Source organism: Elephas maximus, chromosome 15, assembly GCF_024166365.1.
Source record: "Elephas maximus indicus isolate mEleMax1 chromosome 15, mEleMax1 primary haplotype, whole genome shotgun sequence".
NCBI classification, from domain to species: Eukaryota; Metazoa; Chordata; class Mammalia; order Proboscidea; family Elephantidae; genus Elephas; species Elephas maximus.
The window spans coordinates 74,389,411-74,412,571 of record NC_064833.1 but is presented as its reverse complement, the minus strand read 5'-3'; the positions used below and the strand labels follow the sequence as shown (position 1 = coordinate 74,412,571).

Here is a 23,161-nt window from a genome sequence, read left to right as displayed (position 1 = left end):
GAGTACTGTGCAATGCGCATAGAGGTCCTCAGTGCATGTATTTTGAATGAATACTTTGGGTAAAATCCTGTTGGTGATTCAAACTCAAGCCTATTGTTCTCAGAGGTGAGACAGCAGTTTTTGTGGGTTGTGTACAGGCTAATTTTTTGACAGAAGGCAATTGTACAAGCAGTTCTCTAATTGGGGACAAGTGGTAAGAAAGAAATGCTATTTTATCCTGGAAAACACCTGATAGAAAGCATACTTTTTTATTAACTTAAACTTTTTTTCACTGGGAAATGGTGCAGACCTGGGGAGGAGGAATTGTATTCCTTCCTTCCTCCCTGTACATACACTGGGAGAAGGTTAAATCCTGTTTGATTTGTCTATTCATTACTGGCCGTGTGCTTCCTGTGTCTTCCGTTTCTTTTGTTTATTGTTTACTAGGTGCTGTGAGGTCTGCTCTTTAATGTGCCTTCTCCTTTGTCCTTGTGCCACAGGGTGTGAAGCCTTCTACATTATTTGCCCCTTGTTCACAGCTACCTTAAATAGGTAGCATTTAAAGGGCAAAAGCTGCAAATTGTCCATCAGTTCATCACACATCATTAAAAAGCTGTGTCCTTAACATAGCAACAAAAAATACAGTCCCTCTGTGTTTCCTTGTCAGCAAGTAGAGTTATTCATCACAAAACATACTCTGAAAAGGCGTCATCTGGAAAATGGATAATTATTTGGATGTAAATAACGTGATAACATCTTTTTTTAGAGTTTTGCTAATATTTTCAACTGTTGGAACAAATTAACAGGCCACATTCTTGCATCTAAAGCATTCACTAGTCAGTTTATTTAAAAGAAATCACTTGTGGGCTGTTCAAAGTTCTTCTAAGTAAGAAAAACATGCTCTGATAAATACATGTGGCTAATATCAAGACAAAAATACAGTTTGTTTGCTTTTTAAATTGATTGGAAATATTCAGTACTTTTGAGGTCCTGATTTTGTTTCCAAGTGTAGAAAAAGACGATAAACATAAACATTAAAATCAGGACACCCTCTGTGTTTCTCTCTGTTCTTAAATCCTAGAAAAAAAAAATCCTAGAATATATATATGCGTGTATATATATGTATGTTGGAACTGACTTGACTGGCATCTAACAACAACAATATGATACGCATATGTGTGTGTGTGTGTAAAATTATATATATGCATCACATATACATATATTTATATACCCCCATCATTTGATGAATATTCAACAGCAGCTTTATCTTTTCAAATTAAGGACACGTTCTTAAATTACAGCAGCCTTTTTAGAAACAAAACTGACTCAAATATCCTTGCCACTAGTTGAATTTACATACTATCTTTATGTTGAAAAAAATAATAGACATGCAAATTGCTTCCCCCCAAATTGTAGCACAGCTCAATGGTGATGTTTATTGTATCAGAAGTTTATTGTATGGGTCGAGCTGTCACTTTCCCATAGTGTCTACATTTATTATGCTAATTTATTTTCCAAAGGCAGAAAGAAGTGTCTGCTCTGTGAAATATTCGCAGCTGGGGGGGGGAGGGGGGAGGTTTAAAAGCAAATCTGTTTTGTGTCTGAATAAAGCCAAAAATCAATGTGTTTCTTTTCCAAAAGAGGAGAGTAAATACTGTGGTTGTTTTCCTTCCCGTCTAGTTATGTAACCGTGGGGACTTGTTTCATTGCTTTCAGGATTTGTACAAAACACATTATAACTAAACAATAGGCGGGAGTCTCAGGAGCAGCCCCGAGGCTGTGCCTCCGAGCGCTCTGAAGGGAGTGTGTCCTCCGAGGTTTAAACCGAACACCGAACCCGTTGCCGTCGAGTTGATTCCGACATAGAGGCTCCATACAGGACAGAGTGGAACTGCTCCATAGGGTTTTCGAGGCTGTAAGTCTCTAAGAAGCAGACTGATAAATCTTTCTCCGACAGAGCTCTCAATAGAAGAGCGCTTAACTACTGCGTCACCAGGGTTCCTTCTAGATTTGGGAACTCCAATTAGTTCCATCTCAAGTGCTGATTCTCTGTGTGTGTGTGTTTGTGTGTTTAGTTAGCTGGCACGCAACACTTCCCCAGAGTTGTGTTTCCTTTTTCCTGAGATTTGGCGAAGGGTAAAAGGTCGGAGTCACATGGATACAAAGCATTTGATTAATGTCCCAGTCACCGCTGTGGCTGCCGGAGCCGCCTCCTCTCCAGCCCGGGCCGTGTGAGGCCGGAGCTGCGGGACCCGGCGCACAGGTCGGGACCCAGAGTTCCCTCTCACGGTGGCCGCCTCTGCAAAGCCTGCGCCTCCTGACGCCGCGTTCGAGCCCGAGCCCCCTCCTCTTCCCCCGCCCCAGCTACTCCCGGGCTTGGGAAGTCGCCCATCCTTCCTCGGACTTGGAGGCTACAACTTGTCTTTCTCGCGACCCCGGGGCCGGGGCAGCCGCGGGCAGGCGGGCGAGCGCGCAGCAGGGCCGCCAGCCTCGCGCCCCGCTATCCACCATGAACGAGGAGAGCCGAGGGGATGGCCGCGCCGAGAGCGCCAAGGACCTGGAGAAACAGCTTCGCCTGCGCGTGTGCGTGCTCAGCGAGCTCCAGAAGACCGAGCGGGACTACGTGGGCACGCTGGAGTTCTTGGTGTCGGTGAGTATTCCGGCGCGGGACGCAGGGGGACTGCGGGGCGCCGGTCCCGGAGAGGCCGCAGGAAGCGCGCGCGGCTTTGTGTGAGCGGGGGACGGGGCGACAGGTTGGGGCGTCCCGGGCACCCGAGTCCACGCGCGGACCCCGTGCCCGCGGGCGCGTTTACCCCGGCGGGGATTTAATGTCCAGAGACGCACTGAGTTGCCAGGGCCTTGGCGACTTCAGGTATGAAAACTTAGATCAAACGGCGGGAGAAAGCACTGGTCTGCGCCGGGAATCCTGGCTGCACCGTCGGTCCTCACTCTTACCTTCCGCCCTGGCCGCTCGAAAGCATTGTGTACCCCCCCCCCCCCACCTCCACCCGCCACACCGCCTTCCTTCCCCGGCGATTTTGTGTTAAGTCTTAAGAGGTTAAAGATCTAGTCAGTTACATACAGGTCATTTAGTTAAAAATTCCTTGATTTTACTGGAGCTTGAGTTCATTATTCAGATTACAAGGCAGTGAAGTCCCTTTAGTTATAATACTCTTTGAAACAGGATTCTCTGGGTGGGGGGGAGGGATATACAGAAAGAGCAGTGGGGTTGTGATCTCTAGCAGCTGTTGGATATTAAAGCCACATGTGGCGCTCACCCCGTCCTAAAAATCTCCTTCCCCTGGCTTAAATATGCCCTCTCCTCTGTTTGTGGGTCCCCTGTTACCACGAAGCCCATGAGAGCGGTGTAATAAAGCTTTTGTCAAACAACTTCAAGATTTCTTGAAACTGAGCAGGAACTTATTTCAAAGTTTTAAGCCTGAGTTTCTGGAAACGTTTTATTCATTTTACGGCCAGGAGGGGCAAAATTGAGTGAAAGAAACCTCTGAGACATCACTCTAAAGTTAAATTCTGGCTATTCATTGCTGAAAGGACAAAGAATGTGGAGATCGGCTCCTGCATGCCTCTGTGCCAGGCGAGAGCATCCTTCAAAGAGCGAGGAGCTTTGTTTAGTCCTTACAGGTCTTCCTCAAGTCCTCTTTCTTCTGCTTCCAGCACCCGTTCCATTCCCCCTGGTCTGAAGGGAAATGTTTAAAATGCCAAACTTCCTGCTCAGTTTTCTGAAGGCTGTAATCTTTCTGCTTATCATGATAGAGGAAATTCACTTCTTGGCTGTGGCAAGAAGGAATGAACAATGTCTCAAGTAATGTAAGATGCTCAGGTTGGCTTCTGGTTGACTTCTCAAATTAAAATCAGTAGTTGAGCCTAGAGGCCACATTCTTTGAGAATGTATGAATATTTAAGAATATACTGGTAATTAGTGATATATAGAATTGTTGTACACATCCCTGTAGCATTGACTGTCAAAGAAGCATGTGTCTAAGGAGGTTTGTCTTTTCATAGTTCCAAATTTGGCTTTCATGAAGCTTTGTTGGTAACTTTAGAGTCCTTTGACTTTTGAAGAATCAGAGTCATTTTAAAATAACATTAGATAATCCTTTCTGGAGGTGTATGATAAAAGTACCGTACAGAGGGCTAATTTACAGAAATAGCTCTCCTATTTGACCTTAAAAACCAATTTGCTGACCTTTATTTAAAATATCAATTTTTCCTTTAACCTTATCAATTATTAAATTGCAAGTTTATTATTATTGTATAGAGTTTTTTTTTAGAGTTAGGTAAGAAATTATGGGAGGTATAGAATGGTTTTTTCCTTTTTCCAAGTAGGTCATCATTTTATGATTTCAGTATTATAGTATTGAGTTAATGACTCCTTCACTTTTTCCTTTCTTTGTCCATTATTTGTGTATCTATATTTTCACACACACACACACACACACACACAAATGCACTAAAATTGGCATGAGTGTCTATGTTAAGCAAATGTTTTCCCTGGCTTCTTTGTGGTCCTATAACCATTCAAAGCCTAAAATTTGTTTATAATACATTATTAGATTTTCTTTTTTGAATATTATTTGTAGCAACAGTTAATCTTTGTGTAGTTTCACTCAGTTACCTTTAGTTCATGTAGTCAATCTAGTTTTAATATTTGTTGTTTTGTGCCATCTAGTTGATCCCGACTCATAGCCACCCTATATGACAGGGTAAAACTACCGCATAAGGTTTCCTAGGCTGTATTCTTTATGGGAGCAGATTACCAGGTCTTTGCTCTTGTGGAGCCGCTGGTGGGTTTGAACCGCAAACGCTTTGGTTAGCAGCTGAGCTCTTTAACCATTGTACCACTGAGCTAATGTTATGGATTGACTGGTGTCTCCCCCAAAATTTGTGTTGTAAATTCTAACGCCTATGTATGTGGTTATAATCCGTTTTGGGAATGAGTTCTCTTTGTTATGCTAATGAGACAGGATTAGTGTAAAGTGTGTCTTAAGTTGATCTTTTTTTGAGATATAAAAGAGATTAAACAAGCAAGCCAGAGAAGCAGAGATAGGGAGAGAGAGATGCTAAGACATATGAAGATTGCCTGGGATCAGAAGCTTAGACAAGACACGGGCCTTCTCCCGGAACCGACAGAGACAGGAAGAAAGCTTTTTGCTAGAGCCAGCACCCTGAATTCAGACTTCTGTTGGCACAGTGGTTAGCACTGAGCTGCTAACCAAAAGGTCTGCAGTTTGAACCCACCAGCTGCTCCTTGGGAGAAAGATGTGGCAACCTTTGATGGCAGTGGGTTTTTTGGAGTTTGAGCCTCCTACGCTGTGAGAAAATAAATTTCTGTTTGTTACAGCCTTCCACTTGTGGCATTTCTGTCGTAGCAGCACTAGTTAATTAAGACAGCTAATATGTACTTCCCAATAGCTTAAAAAATATTAAAACCCTTTGGCCTGTGTCTTTGCTATCTAGTGCGACTATAACAGAAATACCACAAGTGGATAGCTTTAACAAATAGAAGTTAATTGTCTCCCAGTTCAGGAGGCCAGAAGTCTGACTCAGGGAGGCAGCTCCAGGGGAAGGCTTTCTTTCTCTGTCGGCTCAGGGGAAGGTCCTTGTCATCAAGCTTACCTTAGTCTAGGAGCTTTTCAGCTCAGGGACCCTGGATCCAAAGGACACACGTGCTTCTGGCTCTTCTTGCTTGATGGTAATGAGGTCCCTCTCCTCTCTGCTCAAGTCTCTTTTTTATATCTCAGAAGAAATTGACTCAAAACACAGCCTAATCTTGTAGGTTGAGTCCTGCCTCATTAACATAACTGCCTGTAATCCTGCCTCATTAACATCACAGAGGTTAGGATTTACAACACACAGGATAAATACATCAGATCACAAAATGGAGGACAACCACACAGTACCGGGAATCATGGCCTAGCCAAGTTGATATGCATTTTTCGGGGACACGATTCAATCCATAATAGCCTGGTAATTCCTCTTCTAGTAATCTAACAGAATGATCAGAAGTGGAGACAAACAATAACTTTAAAATGTTGTTTTTTAAAAAATTACCCTTACCCTTTGTGGTCAAGTCGGTTCTGACTCACAGGGACCCTACAGAATACAGTAGAACTGCCCCATGGAGTTTCCAAGGAGTGGCTGGTGGATTTGAAGTACTGACCTTTTGGTTAGTAGCTGAGCTCTTTAACCTCTACTCTATGAGGGACCTCCAAAATTACCCTTAACCCCCCCAAAAAAACCCAAACCCATTGCTGTAGAGTCAATTACGACTTATAGCGACCTTATAGGACAGAGTAGAACTGCCCCATAGAGTTTCCAAGGAGTGCCTTGTGGATTGGAGCTGCCGACCTTTTGGTTAACAGCCATAGCACTTAACCACTACACCACCAGGGTTTCCAAATTACCCTTAGTAAGTATTAAATAGAGTGGTAAATTGTTTACAAAAATTCAATAGTGCAGCCCTAAGTCAAGTTTAGCTATTTGTTAGATTAGTCATTGTTTTAGATGTCCTCGCTTCAAGCCATTAGCATAGATGAAGGGTAACTCTTATCTTTATTAGGAAGAGGAAGAAGAGATAGAAAACATATTTTTAGTTCTACCAAGAACATATTTTTACTTATGGGCCCACAAATAGGCAAACAAAATGGTATTATTTCCCTTGATTAAAAGATTTTATGACCTGAGGGGAAAACTTTTATCAGTGAGATCTTTCTTCTGATTCCTCTCTTCTCAATTCCAACCCTTTGGCCTTTTAGGAAGTGAGCACGTTCCCCACACCCTCTAGATCCGTGTTCGGGATAGTCTACGAACACTGTCTTTTCCCTCTGTTCCACACGATCCAGCTGTATGCATCTTCTGTTTGCCACCCAGGCACAAACTTGTAGTGTGAACACAGCTTCTGTCTTTTCACTGACCACAGTTACTTGGAATGGCTCACCGTGCCTGTGATCTGCCATTCTTTCTCAGGCCTGCCTTTGCTTCTCCAGGGCCTCAGCTACATGTTGTACTTCTACTGGGTTTTCAAGGCTCAGCTCATGTCCTTCATGATTCTTTGATGGACTGGCCCCCTTCTGGTCCCTCCTCCTCCCCGAGGTACAGCTCTCCCCGCCTTGTACTTCTTGTTGTTAGCTCTTGTGGAGTTGACCTGACTCATGGCAACCCCTTGCGGGAACAGTTCACCAGACCTTTATTCTGTAAAGTAGCTGAGTGAGTATGAACCGCCAACCTTATGTTAGCAGGCTATGGCAAACCACTTACACCCGCCAGGCTCCTGCTTTGTATCTGTTCTGCCCTATACTTGTTTCTTCCGTCTGTGAAATCATTGATACATTTATTTGCTTAGCTTTACCTCATTCTATCAGGATGTAAGCTCCTTGAGAGCAGGGGCACATCTTACACATCTGTGTTTCCCTAGAATGCTGTGCGGTACTTGTGGCATAGTAGGTACTCAATAGAGACTTACTCAGGGAATCAGTGAATTAATGAATTGATCCATTCTCTATCCCTCCATCTCATTTTTAAGGACAATATCTCAGTCTTCTTTAAAATTCAGAACCTTTTTTTCTTCCATTTGGTGTATACAGAAAGTAGAAGTTTTGTAAGTAAATACACTCACGTACCGAGACATTTTAGTCCCTGCATTTAAGGTCCCTGGGTGGCGCAAACTGTTTGCACTCAACCACTAATGTAGCCGTTGGTGGTTTGAACCCACTACCGAGCAGTACTGTGGAAGATTATAGCCAAGGAAGCCCTATGGAGCAGTTCTATTCTGTAACACATGAGGTCGTCATGAGTCGGAATCGACTCTACACCGATGGCTTTTTTTTTTTAACCTGCATTTGAAACAGAAACTTGTTTTAAATTGGGCTTTGAGGTATTAAAAACTTTGTAGCACCATTATTTCAATGTATTCTAAAATTTCATATTAGATCATGGATAGGTTACATTATTTAGATTAATTTTTTATGTCATAAGACAAAATGGTAGAGTGACCTAATTTGCTTGAATTTATGCTCTCATTTTGCTTGGAAAATTAATTCTTTTGCTTCATTAAAAATACTGTAAAACATTTCTTCAAAATAATGATTGCATGGAAGTAATATCTAGGATTTAATATCCAAAGTTTGGACAGTCGTAGGCTGCAACCAGTTTCCTGCTGGCTACGCAGTCACACAGCCTGCCAAGATCATGATGGTTTCACAGTCTCACTAGAACAGACTGAGAAAGAACAGACACACAGACGGCTTCATGGGTGTGGGTCCTGGGTAGTCACACAGTTAAAAGGGCCCCATGTTTTATTTACATGCTCTACTATCAAACTGTGGTGGGCAGCTGAAGGGTTGGCCGTTCAAACTCATCAGGTGCTCCACAGGAGAAAAGACCTGACGATCTGCTCCCGTAAAGATTACAGCCTAGGAAACCCTATGGAGCAGTTCTTCTCTGTCATGTAGGATCGCAATGAGTCGGAATCGACTCCAGGGCACACAAGAATGACATCACCCTCTTCAAAGTCTTAGCGATTTTTTCATTGAACTTATGTTTTACAAGTGAAGTCCGACTGGACAATGAAACACGAGCATGAGCAGAGGAGATACAGGAAAGAAAAGTACCTTAGATGTTAGTATCTTTAATAGCACCTTTTCCCTGCTTTTTGAACAAGGGTCCCCCACAAATTCTGTAGCTGGTTTAAGGAGACGTTTTATGGTGGGCAAGTGGCATTAAGGTAAGATGATAATATAGTGTATTGTCTAAACAGGGACATGTCTAACAGTGAAAGGGAGTGCTCCTAATAATTACATTGTGAAACGGATGCAAACTGGGGTTGTTGTGGCAAATCACAGTGGAGGTCACCCCACACTGTTGGCACATTAAAACAAAGTCTTTGAACTTAGAAAGGATTTTGAAACTTGCTGCCTGTCCAGCCTTCGGCCCCAGGTACCCCAGCATTTGAGTCTTATGTCTCATTTACTGTGTATCTGTTGACACATTCCTAAACTTTTCAAGCTGCATTTTCCTTATCTGTAAAATGGGGAAACAGTCGCATTTCTCAGGGGCACTGTAAGGATGAGATACTATGCATTGGGCTCAGCACAGCATCTGGTGGGAGGCCCTTAAATAGTGTTATTTCCTCCGGTGCTGCAGTTACTATCAAGAGCCGCAATGTTGTCATCGTTAGGATATCATTTTCATCTCTGTTATATTCTACTCTACCCTTTTTATATGGCTCTGAGTTTTGCTTCTTTCCCATGCATCTTCCTTCTGTCCATGCAAACCTTCCCATGGTATTCCGGTAAATGAAATGCTCTTGTGCCCTCTCTGACTGTTACTAAATGCATTCTGTTTGGTTGACTTTAACACAGTGAAAACACTGTATTTTCTAATAACAACCATAGTGTGGCAATTTACACAAAGCAATTGAATATTCATTATCTGATTTGACTTAGTGCATGAGTGCCAATTAGCTTCCACTGGAAACCCTCGTGGCGTAGTGGTTAAGAGCTATGGCTGCTAACCAAAAGGTTGGCAGTTGGAATCCACCAGCTGCTCCCTGGAAACCTATGGGGCAGTTGTACTCTGTCCTATAGGGTTTCTATGAGTCGGACTTGACTTGACGGCCACGGGTTTGGTTTTTCTTGGTTGGTAGAATAGGTGAGAATAGCCTCTTTCAAACTATCTTTCCTGGAGCTCCAGGGTTCTGTGGTTTGATTTCAGGGCTCTTACAGGCAATGAGCAGGAGCCCTGGTTGTGCAGTGGTTAAGTGCTAGGCTGCTAACTGAAAGGCAGCGGATGGAGCCCACCAGCCACAGGAGAAAGGTGTGGCAGTCTGCTTCCCTAGAGATTACAGCCTTGGAAACCCTATGGGGTAGTTCTATTCTGTCCTATAGGGCCATTATGAGACCGAATGGACTTGACAGCCGTGGGTTTGGTTGGACATGGAGTGAGGGGGGACACTGAGTTGTTATGGCTTCAGGCTGTCCACCGTGGCTTCTTCCCAACACAGCCCCACCTTCATCTGACGTGTGTTTTTGCAAAGGCAGTTTGAAAATCCACTTATTTAGATGGTAAACTCCCAAAAAACAGTAAATGTGCATTTACTTCCTATGTATACTTTTTGGGGCCTAAACACAGTGCTCAGTAAATAGCAGGTGCTCAGGAAAAAGAAACAGACAAACAAAACAAGAGAAAGCGGAACAGAGTTTGAATGAATCTGAAAACCACCTCGTTCTGTCATGATCTGACTTTTCCAGGCAAAGATTGATGAAAAAAGCTATGCTTAAGGCTTATGCTAGACACTGGGGACCCAAAGAGAAATAAGACATGGTCTTATCCATTATAAGCTCATTATTTAGTGGAGGAGAGAGAAATGGAGAAATGTACACAAATAGTCACAGTACCATGTGGTAGGTGCCACAATAGAGTAATAAGCAGAGTGGCCTGGGGGCATCTTGGGACTCTCTCGTTCTGGGTCAAGGTCAAGGGAAGTTTGTGGAAGAGGTGACAATAGAGCTGGCTCCTGAAGGATGAGCAGGAAAGTGCTGGAAGGGAATTTTGCATCTAGAAAGAGCAGGATGTGCAATGCCACCTAGATGTGGCCAAACCTGACCTGCTGGGGTGATAGAGCATTCTTTGCGGCCAGAGGTAGAAAGTTCTGTGCTTTTGGGTACTGATAGGCGATAAAACGAGAGAGGTAAGTTTAGTCCATTTTGAGAGGGGTTCCAGTTTGACTTTTGAATTTAACTGTAGGCAATGGGGAATCAATTCTGAGGGTACACTTGCTCCTTTGATGATAATAGGCAGGTCTGAGCACCTCCAAGGTTGGCCCTGGGAAGGGGATTTTCCATGGGAAGAAGTTGCCAGGCCGTAAGTCTCTGAGTTTTGCCTTGGGATTGCTTCTCTGCACTTAGTACTTCCACCATCTCACTGGTCCTCAGCATACACTGCTTCTTCAGTAACCCACACACGCATAGAGAGAAGCCCTTTCCTTGTTCCTCTTAATGCAGGGGAGATGATCACCTTCAGAGAGTCCACTGTTTACTGAGGGAGTGCACAAGGAGGCCTGGTGGCGCAGTGGTTAAGTGCTTGGCTGTTAACTGAAAGGTCAGTGGTTCGAACCTACCTGCTGGAGAAAGATGTGGCAATCTGCTTCCGTAAAGATTACAGAGTTGGAAACCCTATGGGGCAGTTCTACTCTGTCCTATAGGGTTACTCTGAGTCAGAATCAGTCGATGCCAGAGGGTTAAGAGAGAGCACAGGCCAGTAATTATAGAAACTATAGGAAACATAAACATAGTCTAGCTTGTGTAATACAGGTTTCTGCTCCTTCCAATGTGCTCTTGTTCTTAGGGTCTGCAGACTCTGCCCTATTTTCACACTAAACCCTTTTGATCTCCCTGGCTGGGCACTATTCCTGGGGTGACTTGCCTGGGTTTTTTTTTTCCTATTTGGTCACTAGCCTGAATATATATGTGAAAGACAGCGGCATCAGTTCATTTTGACTCTTGTGGTGAATACACCGTGAATATTAAATGAGGTTCTTTTTTACTTCTGCTTTTTTGGGGTATTCTACACCTACACCTAGAGATGTGTCTTTACTCTTACAGTTTCATATGCATAATTATACCTTATTATACCATGACATCAACATAAGAATAGTATGTATTCAGATTAAATTTCTTTCATAGCAAGAGAATTCTGTCAACAGGGTTGAGGAACAAAGACTGGAGTCTGGGTTACCCATTAGGAGTTTCTTGTATTTGTCTAGGTAAGAAATGTGGAATGTCCGGTCTAACGTAGAAGCAATGGAAAAGGTAAATAAACAAAAACCCGAATTCAAGCTAAACCAAAGAAAATATACAAAAACCCAACAATTATGAGACATTTCATGGGTGGAACCTTTAGAATTTTGTGTTCACTCAGAAGTGGAGGTGTAAATAGAATGGAGAACAAGGGTTGGTACTCTGGTCTCTAGTTTGAAGACTAAATGGATAGTGTCGTTAAATGAGAAATGAAATGCAAGAGGCACGACAGCATTGGAGGAGGAGGAAAGTGAAATTTGGTTTTGGACACGTTGAGCTGCATTTTGAAGATAGGAATGTGGGATTTAAGAAAGCATTTGGGGCAATAGTTAGAAATCTAGAAATTAACTGATATGTTGAAGCCATGAGGTGGATGAGAGGGCACAAGGAGAGCAATTAGAGGAAAAAGTGAACATGTAAACCAAGGGCTGGATGTTGGAGAGCCACTATTTAAAGGTTAGAGGAAGCGTAGTGTGCACAGGTGACTTTGAGTGAGCCACGAAAGTTGAGAAAGCAAGCCAAGGATGAGAAATGCCTTGGAAACCAGGGAAGGATATAATTTCCCTACGAAGGGTCTATTTAAAGCATCAGAACCTCAGAGAATAGATGGGGTAAAGACAGAAGAGGTCACTGGATTTGGCAATTAGAGTCAGTTGTGTTTTTGCTTCAGTAGTGTGTGTGAGCAGAAACTAGACTGTAACAATGAGTTGAGGCATGAATGGAAGCTGAGCTGGTGGAGACAGATGGAGAAACTCTTTCAAGGAGTTTAGGGGTAAATGTTATTGATGCTGAGTTGGCTCTGATTCGTGGAGACCTCACGCACGACAGGAGGAAATGTTGCCCTGTCCTGTGCCATCTTCATGATCATTGGTATGCTCAAGTCCTTTGTTGTGTCTGCTGTGTATTTTGAGTGCCTTTCAAATCAGGGAGCTCATCTTCTAACACTATATTAAACAATATTCTGTTGTGATCCATAGGGTTTTTGTTGGCTCATTTTAGAAGTAGATTGCCAGGCCTTTCTTCCTATTCCGTCTTAGTCTGGAAGCTCCAGTGAAACCTGTGTACCATGGGTGACCCTGCTGGTATTTGAAATACCAGTGGCATAGCTTCCAGCATCATAGCAACATGCAAGCTGCTACAGTACAATAGACTGACAGATGGGTGTTGGTTGTGTTCTAGGGTAAAAACATCACAAAGTTAAGTAAAGCAAAAAGACAAGTTTTATTCAGCACATATTCAAAGAGGCAAAAGTGAGAAGTGGACATGCATACTGCCAGAGCTAATGTCTACCCGAGTCTGAGGAACACTACAGAATCATCAATATGTATTAACATTACAGACGGGTAGAATCGTTGATTGGCTAAAACCTGCTAAATCAACGTGATTCTACATTTTGAATTGTCCTTCTTAATAATCGTTGGAACAGGTTTCAGTCAGGACAGTCAGGAGGGTCTTCACTGGTTGAACAAATCTTATTATTCACTAAATGCTAATAAAAAAATATAAGAGTAGAAAGTATGTGAGTCTTTCGTGCTGTACTTATGATTTGCTTATGTGAAAGTTTCCCTAAAAGATGTTTTCCAAGATTGTCCTAGCTATTGTCTTTATACCTCAGGGTCCAGTTCGTGTGTCCTTGTGAGTCCAGCTCCGGCTGGGTCATATTCTCTATGCTCAAGGACAGGGAATAATGGCTGTAATATTATCTCCTAAATCAGTTGGTGGTAAATCCAAAGAGAGCCGTAGGTTAGTAACTTCAGGGAGTGCTTTTGTCCAGGGATGTTTGAGGAAGACAAGTATACCCAAGCAGAAGATAATAGAAAGGGAACCAAAGTGGTTAAAACAGAGCATGGCAGCAACCAAATGGCTTCTGCAGGTAAACCATGGCAAGCACCCCTGTGATGCCTGAGGGACAGGAGGCATTTGGCAAAATTCACTGAGCCACCCAGCCACAGAATACACGCACAGCAAAATGCCATTGCAGGCTAAGAATGAGCAAGCCCTCTCTCGTGCATTTTCCAAATCATGCTTCTTCCTTTGTTTACAGCTTTTGAAACTCCCTGGGGCAGCCTTTGCCCTTCCTCTGAACACCCATCAGGGCTCTGCCACCCATGCTGGGGTAGTGTGGCAAAGTGCATGGTACAGAGCTTAGGGAGTCTTGGCCTTAGGCCATCGGATCACCTGGGTTAAAGTCCTGTGTACCCTTAGGAAAATTATATAACTTCTTTCTGCTTCAGTGTTATGGATTGAATTGTTCCCCCAAAATGTGTATCAGCTTGGCTAGGCCGTGATTCCCAGTATTGTGTGGTTGTCCACCATTCTGTGATCTGTTTGATTTTCTGATGTGTTGTAAATCCTAACCTTTATGATGTTAATGAGGCAGGACTCAATTTGCAGGTTTAGTTTGTATCTTGCCTCAATCTCTTTTGAGATATAAAAGAGAGAAGCAAGTGGACAAGAGAGGGACCTCATGCCACCAAGAAAGAAGCACTGGGAGTGGAGTGTGTCCTTTGGACTCAGGGTCCCTGCTCTGAGAAGCCTCTAGACCAGGGGAAGATTGATGACATGGATCTTCCCCCAGAACCAACAGAGAGAAAGCCTTCCCCTGGAGCTGACGCCCTGAATTTGGACTTCTAGCCTCCCAGACTCAGAGAGAATAAATTTCTGTTTCTTAAAGCCATCCACTTGTGGTATTTTTTTATATAGCAACATGAGATAACTAAGACTGTCAGGCTCATATTTGAAAAATGCATTCAATAATATCTCACAGGACTGACTTGAAATTCAGATGAGGTTCTATAGGCAAAGTCCTGATAGGTAGTAAGCACTTCTTTCCTCTCCAAATTCTAAGTTTATGTCCCTCTCTTCTGTCTCTCCTACTTCAAGGACTGACCCTGGTACTTGCTGAGGCCTATTTGATATTCACCTAGCCTGACGCCTTAAACAAACAAACAAACCCAGACTGCTTAAACAAACAAACAAAACCCAAATCAATTGCCATCAAGTTGATTCTGACTCATGACAACCCCCATGTGTTGCAGAGTAGAACTGGGCTGTATAGGATTTTCAAGGCCGTAACCTTTTGGAGGAAACCCTGGTGGCATAGTGGTTAAGTGCTATGGCTGCTAACTAAAAGGTCGGCAGTTTGAATCTGCCAGGTGGTCCTTGGAAACTCTATGGGGCAGTTCTCCTCTGTCCTCTAGGGTCGCTGTGAGTTGGAATTAACTCGACGGCAGTGGGTTTGGTTTGTTTTAACCTTTTGGAAGCAGATCGCCAGGCCTTTCTTCCGAGGTACCTCTGGGTAGGTTCAAACCTCCAAGTTTTCTGTTAGTCGAGTGCTCAGCTGTTTGTTCCACCCAGGGGTACTGGATTGCTTAAGAGAGGGTCTAATAGATCAGGAAAGGTCCTGAGGGGGCTAGAGGGGCCTTTAGGAAGGCAGGGGAGGGATTGATCTTGGAGCAAAGCACAGTTGGCCTTCCCCTGGAAGAGAGGGAAGGGCTAGTGCCGCTTTAGGGGAGAGGGAAGTGGGAGCTTTCTACCTGATGGCCTTTACTTCTCTGTGAAGTTGAACTCTTATCTTCCTTTTGCTTAGTTTCTGTTATTTGCTTTTGCTGAGTGAGGTGCCCTTCAGAGAGTCGTAAAGATTTGGACGTACACTTTTGTGAATAGTAAAGAGCACTGAACTTCTACATCTGAGGTTGCATGTACAATTTTTAAAATATTCACTGAAAATGATTATTTTTTTAAATGTTACTTTCTTAAATGCAGCATATAGATTTAGAAATCTAAGTAAAGAAGTAGCCATTCCTAATGTATTACATCTACTTTGTATGACTAGGTTTGAATCTTGGAAATAATGACATAATCATTTTTTAAACCATGATACAAATTCTATAGAATTGCCATTTTTTGCATTTAATGTACACATCAATCATTGTACAGAGTTTCAAAAAAGAAACATTGATGTATCTGATAACATTTTTGGGTGATTATATTTTTTCTTAGTGATTACTTTTAACAGTCTTTTGTGTACCTAGAATATTTTACCAAATATAATTATTTCTGTGTTTTGAATACTATCAGTTTGACTTAAAATATTTGATTTAGTTTACATTAAATCTTAAAATATTTTATGTGTAATATTTTCTTTTCATAATAGATTTTTATTCTTCTCAACTTATTAAGATGTATTAGCTAAATTAAAATCAAGATCTTCTTTGATATATAACATTTCGATTGCCTCAAACAATAAAAAATTCAGGAAAAAAATCCGTTAGTAAATGTTTCATTGCTTAAAATTGCGGTTGGATCACTTTCCCACGGTTCTGTCATTAGTTGTGAACCGGTCAGATCCAACATATGGTGACCCCATGTGTGCAGAGCAGAACCACTCCACAGGGTTTTCAACGCTCTGACCTTTTGGTAATAGATGGCCCGGGCCTGTCTTCCAAGGCACCTCTGGGTGGTTTGGAACCGCCAATCTTTTGGCGAGTAGTCAAGCGCTTAACTGTTTGTGCCACGCAGGGACTTCACCCATGGCATTAAGCATACTCATACAAATATTGAGACTTCTAATAAAAGCTACTTTTTTTTCATTTTTATGAACTATTGCATTTGATTAAAAGTTACATAATTGTAATTTTAAGATATATGATATCCTTTGAGTTGAGATTATGATTTTTGAACACTTCAGTTAGTATGTATGATGTCAGACTTTGATTCCTTAAACCAATTTGTTGTATTCTAGCCTTACCTATAGTGAAGCATAGTGTACAAAAAAGGAGACTGTTTTGTTGGAGACTATCTAAGCCAAGGACATTGTGTTCTTCCATTAATGTGAAATACATATTTCCGATTAAAAAGAAAGTCCTTCATTGCGAAAGGTTGAATCGTGTAATACTTAAGAAATGACTCCACCTGGTTAAATTTGGAATCCTAATATAAGAATATTCTCTGGGTTTTATAGCAAAATATGACATTAGGATGGGTAAACATTTTTTTTATTTTTAAAGCTTTGCTTCTCTGAGAGAGTCATATAAGGGTTGATAGCTATGTCTGGCTTTCCTTTGCTGCTTCAGCTATTTTAATTATTCATTTAACTTGTCTTCTTACTGGTAGAAGGGACTTTATAGATGGTGACACATTCTGTGATTGTGCAGGAATCACTGATGTTTTCCTTCGATGCCTTGGGCATCAACTTAGCCTGTTTTCTTGCCGCCTTGGAGTTCTAGCCTTTTCTTATATGAGACTATTGTTCCAAAGAAAAAAATTTCGGGATTCCAGAGATGACTCCTCCCATTCCAAAGTTTCATTTCTGATAGTTAGCACTAGGGGAAGATCTATGGAAAGGCGTTAGACACTTTACTACCCATTGCTGTCGAGTTGATTCCGACTTATAGCAACCTATAGGACAGGGTAGAACTGCCCCATAGAGTTTCCAAGGAGCGCCTGGTAGATTCAAACTGCCAACCTTTTGGTTAGCAGTTGTAGCTCTTAACCACTATACCACCAGGTTTCCTTATATTTTACTAAATCACCTAAATGTTAGCCCTATACCCACATATACCAAGATTACTTTAATAATTCATTATTCCCATAGTTGATACTGTGGGGGAAGGGGGATTTTACACTGTATTTCGATGCTGTATATTTTTGTTGTGTTAAACTTTATTTAACTTAAATATATTTTATATAGAGTATTCTTATATTTATACAATAAAATATAAATACAAATGTATTAAAATATGTAAAATATAAATATTTTATTAAATATATTTTGAATATTTTAGATACAATTTTATTTCAATTTTTCTTGGACTTCTTTATGATGAGACCAGCGGCAGATACTTCTAATTGCCCTCAATATTCAATATCCCTTTCTTGTATAAGGATAAAGCTGTAGCTTGGTGCATGATTTCCCAGCATAAAACTATATTCCCCAGCATCCCTTGCGGTTAAGTGTGAGCATTTGAATAGATTCTGGGCAGTGCGATATGAGCAGAAGTGGCGTGGGTACCTTCTGAGGTGTGTCCTTATGATGAAGGAGTGTGTATTCTCTTTTGTCTTTTCCCTTCTCACTGGCCGATGTGATGGTAGGCAATGGGGCGGCCATTTTTGATTATAAGAGGGAAGCCACATGTTGAGGATGACAGAGCAAAAAAAAATAGAAGACCATTTGTTTATTAAAACAGCCTAAACTGTTGTTGTTAGGTGCCGTCGAGTTGGTTCTGACTCATAGCGACCCCATGCACAACAGAATGAAACACTGCCCAGTCCTGTGCCATCCTTACAATTGTTGTTATGCTTGAGCCCATTGTTGCAGCCACTGTGTCAATCCACCTCCTTGAACGTCTTCCTCTTTTCCGCTGACCCTGTACTTTGCCAAGCATGATGTCCTTCTCCGGAGACTGATCCCTCCTGACAACATGTCCAAAGTAGGGAAGACTCAGTCTCGCCATCCTTGCTTCTAAGGAGCATTCTGGTTGTACTTCTTCTAAGACAGATTTATTCATTCTTCTGGCAGTCCGTGGTATATTCAGTATTCTTCGTCAACACCACAATTCAAAGGCATCAATTCTTCTTCTGTCTTCCTTATTCATTGTCCAGCTTTCACATGCATGTGATGTGATTGAAAATACCATGGCTTGAGTCAGGCGCATCTTAGTCTTCAGGGTGACATGTTTGCTCTTCAACACTTTAAAGAGGTCCTTTGCAGCAGATTTACCCAATGCAATGCGTCTTTTGATTTCTTGACTGCTGCTTCCATGGCTGTTGATTGTGGATCCAAGGAAAGTGAAATCCTTGACAACTTCAGTCTTTTCTCCATTTATCATGATGTTGCTCATTGGTCCAGTTGTGAGGATTTTTGTTTTCTTTATGTTGAGGTGCAATCCATACTGAAGGCTGTGGTCTTTGATCTTCATTAGTATGTGCTTCAAGTCCCCTTCACTTTCAGCAAGAAAGGTTGTGTCATCTGCATAACACAGGTTGTTAATGAGTCTTCCTCCAATCCTGATGCCCCATTCTTCTTCATATAGTCCAGCTTCTTGGATTATTTGTTCAGCATACAGATTGAATAGGTATGGTGAAAGAATACAACCCTGATGCACACCTTTCCTGACTTTAATCCAATCAGTATCCCCTTGTTCTGTCCGAACAACTGCCTCTTGGTCTATGTAAGGTTCCTCATGAGCACAATTAAGTGTTCTGGAATTCCCATTCTTCGCAGTGTTATCCATAGTTTGTTATGATCCACACAGTCAAGTGCCTTTGCATAATCAATAAAACACAGGTAAACATCCTTCTGGTATTCTCTGCTTTCAGCCAGAATCCATCTGACATCAGCAATGATATCCCTGGTTCCACATCCTCTTCTGAAACCGGCCTGAATTTCTGGCAGTTACCTGTGGATATACTGCTGCAGCCATTTTTGAATGATCTTCAGCAGAATTTTGCTTGCATGTGATATTAATGATATTGTTCTATAATTTCCACATTTGGTTGGATCACCTTTCTTGGGAATAGGCATAAATATGGATCTCTTCCAGTCAGTTGGCCAGGAAGCTGTCTTCCATATTTCTTGGCATAGACAAGTGAGCACCTCCAGCGCTGCATCTGTTTGTTGAAACATCTCAATTGATATTCCATCAATTCCTGCAGCCTTGTTTTTCACCAATGCCTTCAGAGCAGCTTGGAGTTATTCCCTCAGTACCATTGGTTCCTGATCATATGCTAGCTCTTGAAATGGTTGAACATCGACTAATTCTTTTTGGTATAATGACTGTGTATTCCTTCCATCTTCTTTTGATGCTTCCTGCGTCATTTAATATTTTCCCCATAGAATGCTTCACTATTGCAACTCGGTGACTGACTTTTTTCTTCAGTTCTTTCAGCTTGAGAAACACTGAGTGTGTTCTTCCCTTTTGGTTTTCCGTTTCCAGCTCTTTGCACATGTCATTATAATACTTTACTTTGTCTTCTCGAGGTGCCCTTTGAAATCTTCTGTTCAGCTCTTTTACTTCATCAGTTCTTCCTTTTGCTTTAGCTGCTTGACGCTCAAGAGCAAGTTTCAGAGTCTCCTCTGACATCCATCTTGGTCTTTTTTTTCTTTCCTGTCTTTTCAGTGACCTCTTGCTTTCTTCATGCACGATGTCCTTGATGTCATTCCACAACTCGTCTGGTTTTCGGTCACCGGTGTTCAGTGCATCAAATCTATTCTTCAGATGATCTCTAAATTCAGGTGGGATATACTCAAGGTCGTATTTTGGCTCTCGTGGACTTGCTCTGATTTCCTTCAATTTCATCTTGAACTTGCATATGAGCAATTGATGGTCTTTTCCACAGTCGGCCCCTGGCCTCGTTCTGATGATATTGAGCTTTTCCACTGTCTTGTTCCACAGAGGAAACCCTGGTAGGGTAGTAGTTAAGTGCTACAGCTGCTAACCAAGAAGTCAGCAGTTCAAATCCTCCAGGTGCTCCTTGGAAGCTCTATCAGGTGGTTCTACTCTGTCCTGTTAGGGTTGCTATGAGTCGGAATCGACTCAACGGCAGTGGGTTTGGTTTTTGGGTTCGTTCCACGGGTGTAGTCAATTTGATTTCTGTGTGTTCCATCTGGCAAGTCCATGTGTATAGTTGTCGTTTATGTTGGTGAAAGAAGGTATTTGCAATGAGGAAGTCATTGGTCTTGCAAAATTCTATCATTCGGTTTCTAGCATCGTTTCTATCACCAAGGCCATATTTTCCAACTACTGATCCTTCTTTGTTTCCAACTTTCACATTAAAATCACCAGTAATTATCAATGCGTCTTGATTGCATGTTCTATCGATCGCAGACTGCAGCAGCTGACAAAAATCTTCTATTTCTTCATCTTTGGCCCTAGTGGTTGGTGTGTAAATTTGAATAATAGTCGTATTAACTGGTCTTCCTTGTAGGCGTATGTATACTATCCTATCACTGACAGCATCGTACTTCAGGATAGATCTTGAAATGTTCTTTTTGACGATGAATGCAACACCATTCCTCTTTCAGTTGTCATTCCCAGCATAGTAGGCTATATGATTGTCCAATTCAAAATGGCCAGTTCCAGTCCATTTCAGTTCACTAATGCCTAGGATATCGATGTTTATGCATTCCGTTTCATTTTTGACGATGTCTAATTTTCCTACATTCATACTTTGTACATTCTAAATTCCGATTATTAATGGATGTTTGCAGCTGTTTCTTCTCATTTTAAGTTGTGCCACATCAGCAGATGAAGGTCCTGAAAGCTTTACTCCATCCACGTCATTAAGGTCGACTCTACTTTGAGGAGGCAGCTCTTCCCCAGTCATCTTTTGAGTGCCTTCCAACGTGGGGGGCCCATCTTCCAGCACTATATCAATGTTCTGCTGCTATTCATAAGGTTTTCACTGGCTAATTACTTTTCAGAAGTAGACTACCGGGTCCTTCTTCCTAGTCTGTCTTAGTCTGGAAGGTCAGCTGAAACCTGTCCTCCATGGGTGACCCTGCTGGTATCTGAGTATCGGTGACATAGCTTCCAGCATCACAGCAACACGCAAGCCCCCACAGTATGACAAACTGACAGACGTGGGGGGCCTAAACTGTATCCTGTCTAAAATGGGCCCATAAGATAAATCAGTATTTATTTAACTTAGTCATAAAATCTTTTTTTTTTTTGAGATTTCATATTTTAATGCCAAGTTCTCATTGACTTATAGTAATTATTACAAAATTGGAAAACTTTAGTATATTTTTCTGCCATTGTCTTGTTAAGCTGAATAATCTTAATATTTTTAATGAAACTCCTCTAGCTCTGCCACGATTTCCCCAGATTATTCTAAAACTGTACTCTTTTTCTGCCATTCATACGCTTTAGGGTTTTTTTTTTTTTTTTATGAAGAACAGTATTTTATTTTATTGCCTATGCTTACATATCTTTCTTCTGAAGTTCAGAATTTTTGTGTTTATTATGTGTATTTGTTAGGATACAGCTGCTTCAATAGAGACCAAATAACGGTAGTTTAAATGAGATCATTTTTCTCCAATATGAAAGCCACATGTTATCAACCTGGTCTTGTTTTCATCTGTTCTTGGCCCTCTGACCATTTAATTTTTGGATACTATTGCCCAATGATTTTCTAAGGGAATAAGCAGCTTAGCTCCATCAGGTCATTAAAAAAAAAAAAAGAAAAATTCAGAGTTGATTCCCACTCATAGCAGCCCTATAGGAGAACTGCCTTGTAGGGTTTCCAAGGCTGTCAGTCTTTACAGGAGCAGACTCCCACATTTTTCTCCTGAAGAGTGCTTAACCACTGTGCCTCCAGGACCCACATTCCTTTTATCTTACTGATCTGCCATCTACCCTCACCCTCCTCTTTTTTTTGAGAACTGTGATCCATAGGGTTTTCAGTGGCCGGTTTTGGGGAATTAGATCACCAGGCCTTTCTTCTGAGGCACCTCTGGGTAGACTTGAACCTCTAACCTTTTAGTTACTAGCCAACTATATTAACAATCTGGACTACCCAGGGACTCCTCTACTATCCCCTAAAAAACCAAAACCAAACACATCGACGCTGAGTCGATTCTGACTCATAGTGACCCTGTAGAACAGAGTAGAACTGCCCCATAGGGTTTCCAGGGAAAAGTCGGTAAATTTGAACTGCCAACCTTTTGGTTAGCAGCCAAGCTCTTAACCACTGTGCACCAGGGCTCCCCATTATCTCCTATCCCCTAAAAAAAAAAAAAACCAAACCCATTGCCATCGAGTCGATTCCGACTCATAGTGACCCTATAGGACAGAGTAGAACTGCCCCATAGAGTTTCCAAGGAGCGCCTGGTGGATTTGAACTGCCGACCTTTTGGTTAGCAGCTGTAGCACTTAACCAGTACACCATAAGGGTTTCCTAGGACCAATTAAATCTAAAGGGATGAGAGCCAGGAACAATCATTTTATAAATTTTCTCCTGGTTGATTCCACTGTGCAGAAAATGTTGGAAGCCAGTACACTAGGATGTTATTCTTATCCGACTGGTTGAAACTGACTTACCAGTACCCCAGTCCCGGGGTAGTAGTGGCTGAAGCACCTAAAAGGGCGGCCATGTGCTCCCCTGAAATTGGGGGGAGTTTTATATAATAGGGAGTCACTTGGTGGTGCAAACGGTTGATGTGCTAGGCTGTCAACTGGCAATTTGAGTCCACCCAGGGGCACCTCGGAAGAAAGGCCTGGCAATCTACTTTCGGGGGAAGAAAAAACCATCGAAAACCCTATGGAACACAGCTCTATTCTGACATGCATGGGGTCGCCATGAGTCAGACTGGACTGGAGGGGAATCAGTTTTTTTTTAATTGTGTCTTAGATGACAGTTTACGG

General features: G+C 42.0%; 1 protein-coding gene across 3 annotated transcripts in view; it reads left to right on the top strand.

The window, feature by feature from the left end:
- The first annotated feature begins 1,736 nt into the window (after window positions 1-1,736).
- Window positions 1,737-23,161, top strand: part of PREX2 (phosphatidylinositol-3,4,5-trisphosphate dependent Rac exchange factor 2) — a 377,098-nt gene continuing 355,673 nt past the window's right edge. For all 3 annotated transcript variants that reach the window (XR_007513231.1, XM_049853516.1, XM_049853517.1), the window contains exon 1: window positions 1,737-2,629. Coding sequence is in view for 2 of the 3 variants with exons in the window: in XM_049853516.1 (XP_049709473.1) it covers window positions 2,156-2,629 (474 nt within the window). In the remaining variant the exon portion in view is untranslated. The remainder of the gene's footprint in view (window positions 2,630-23,161) is intronic.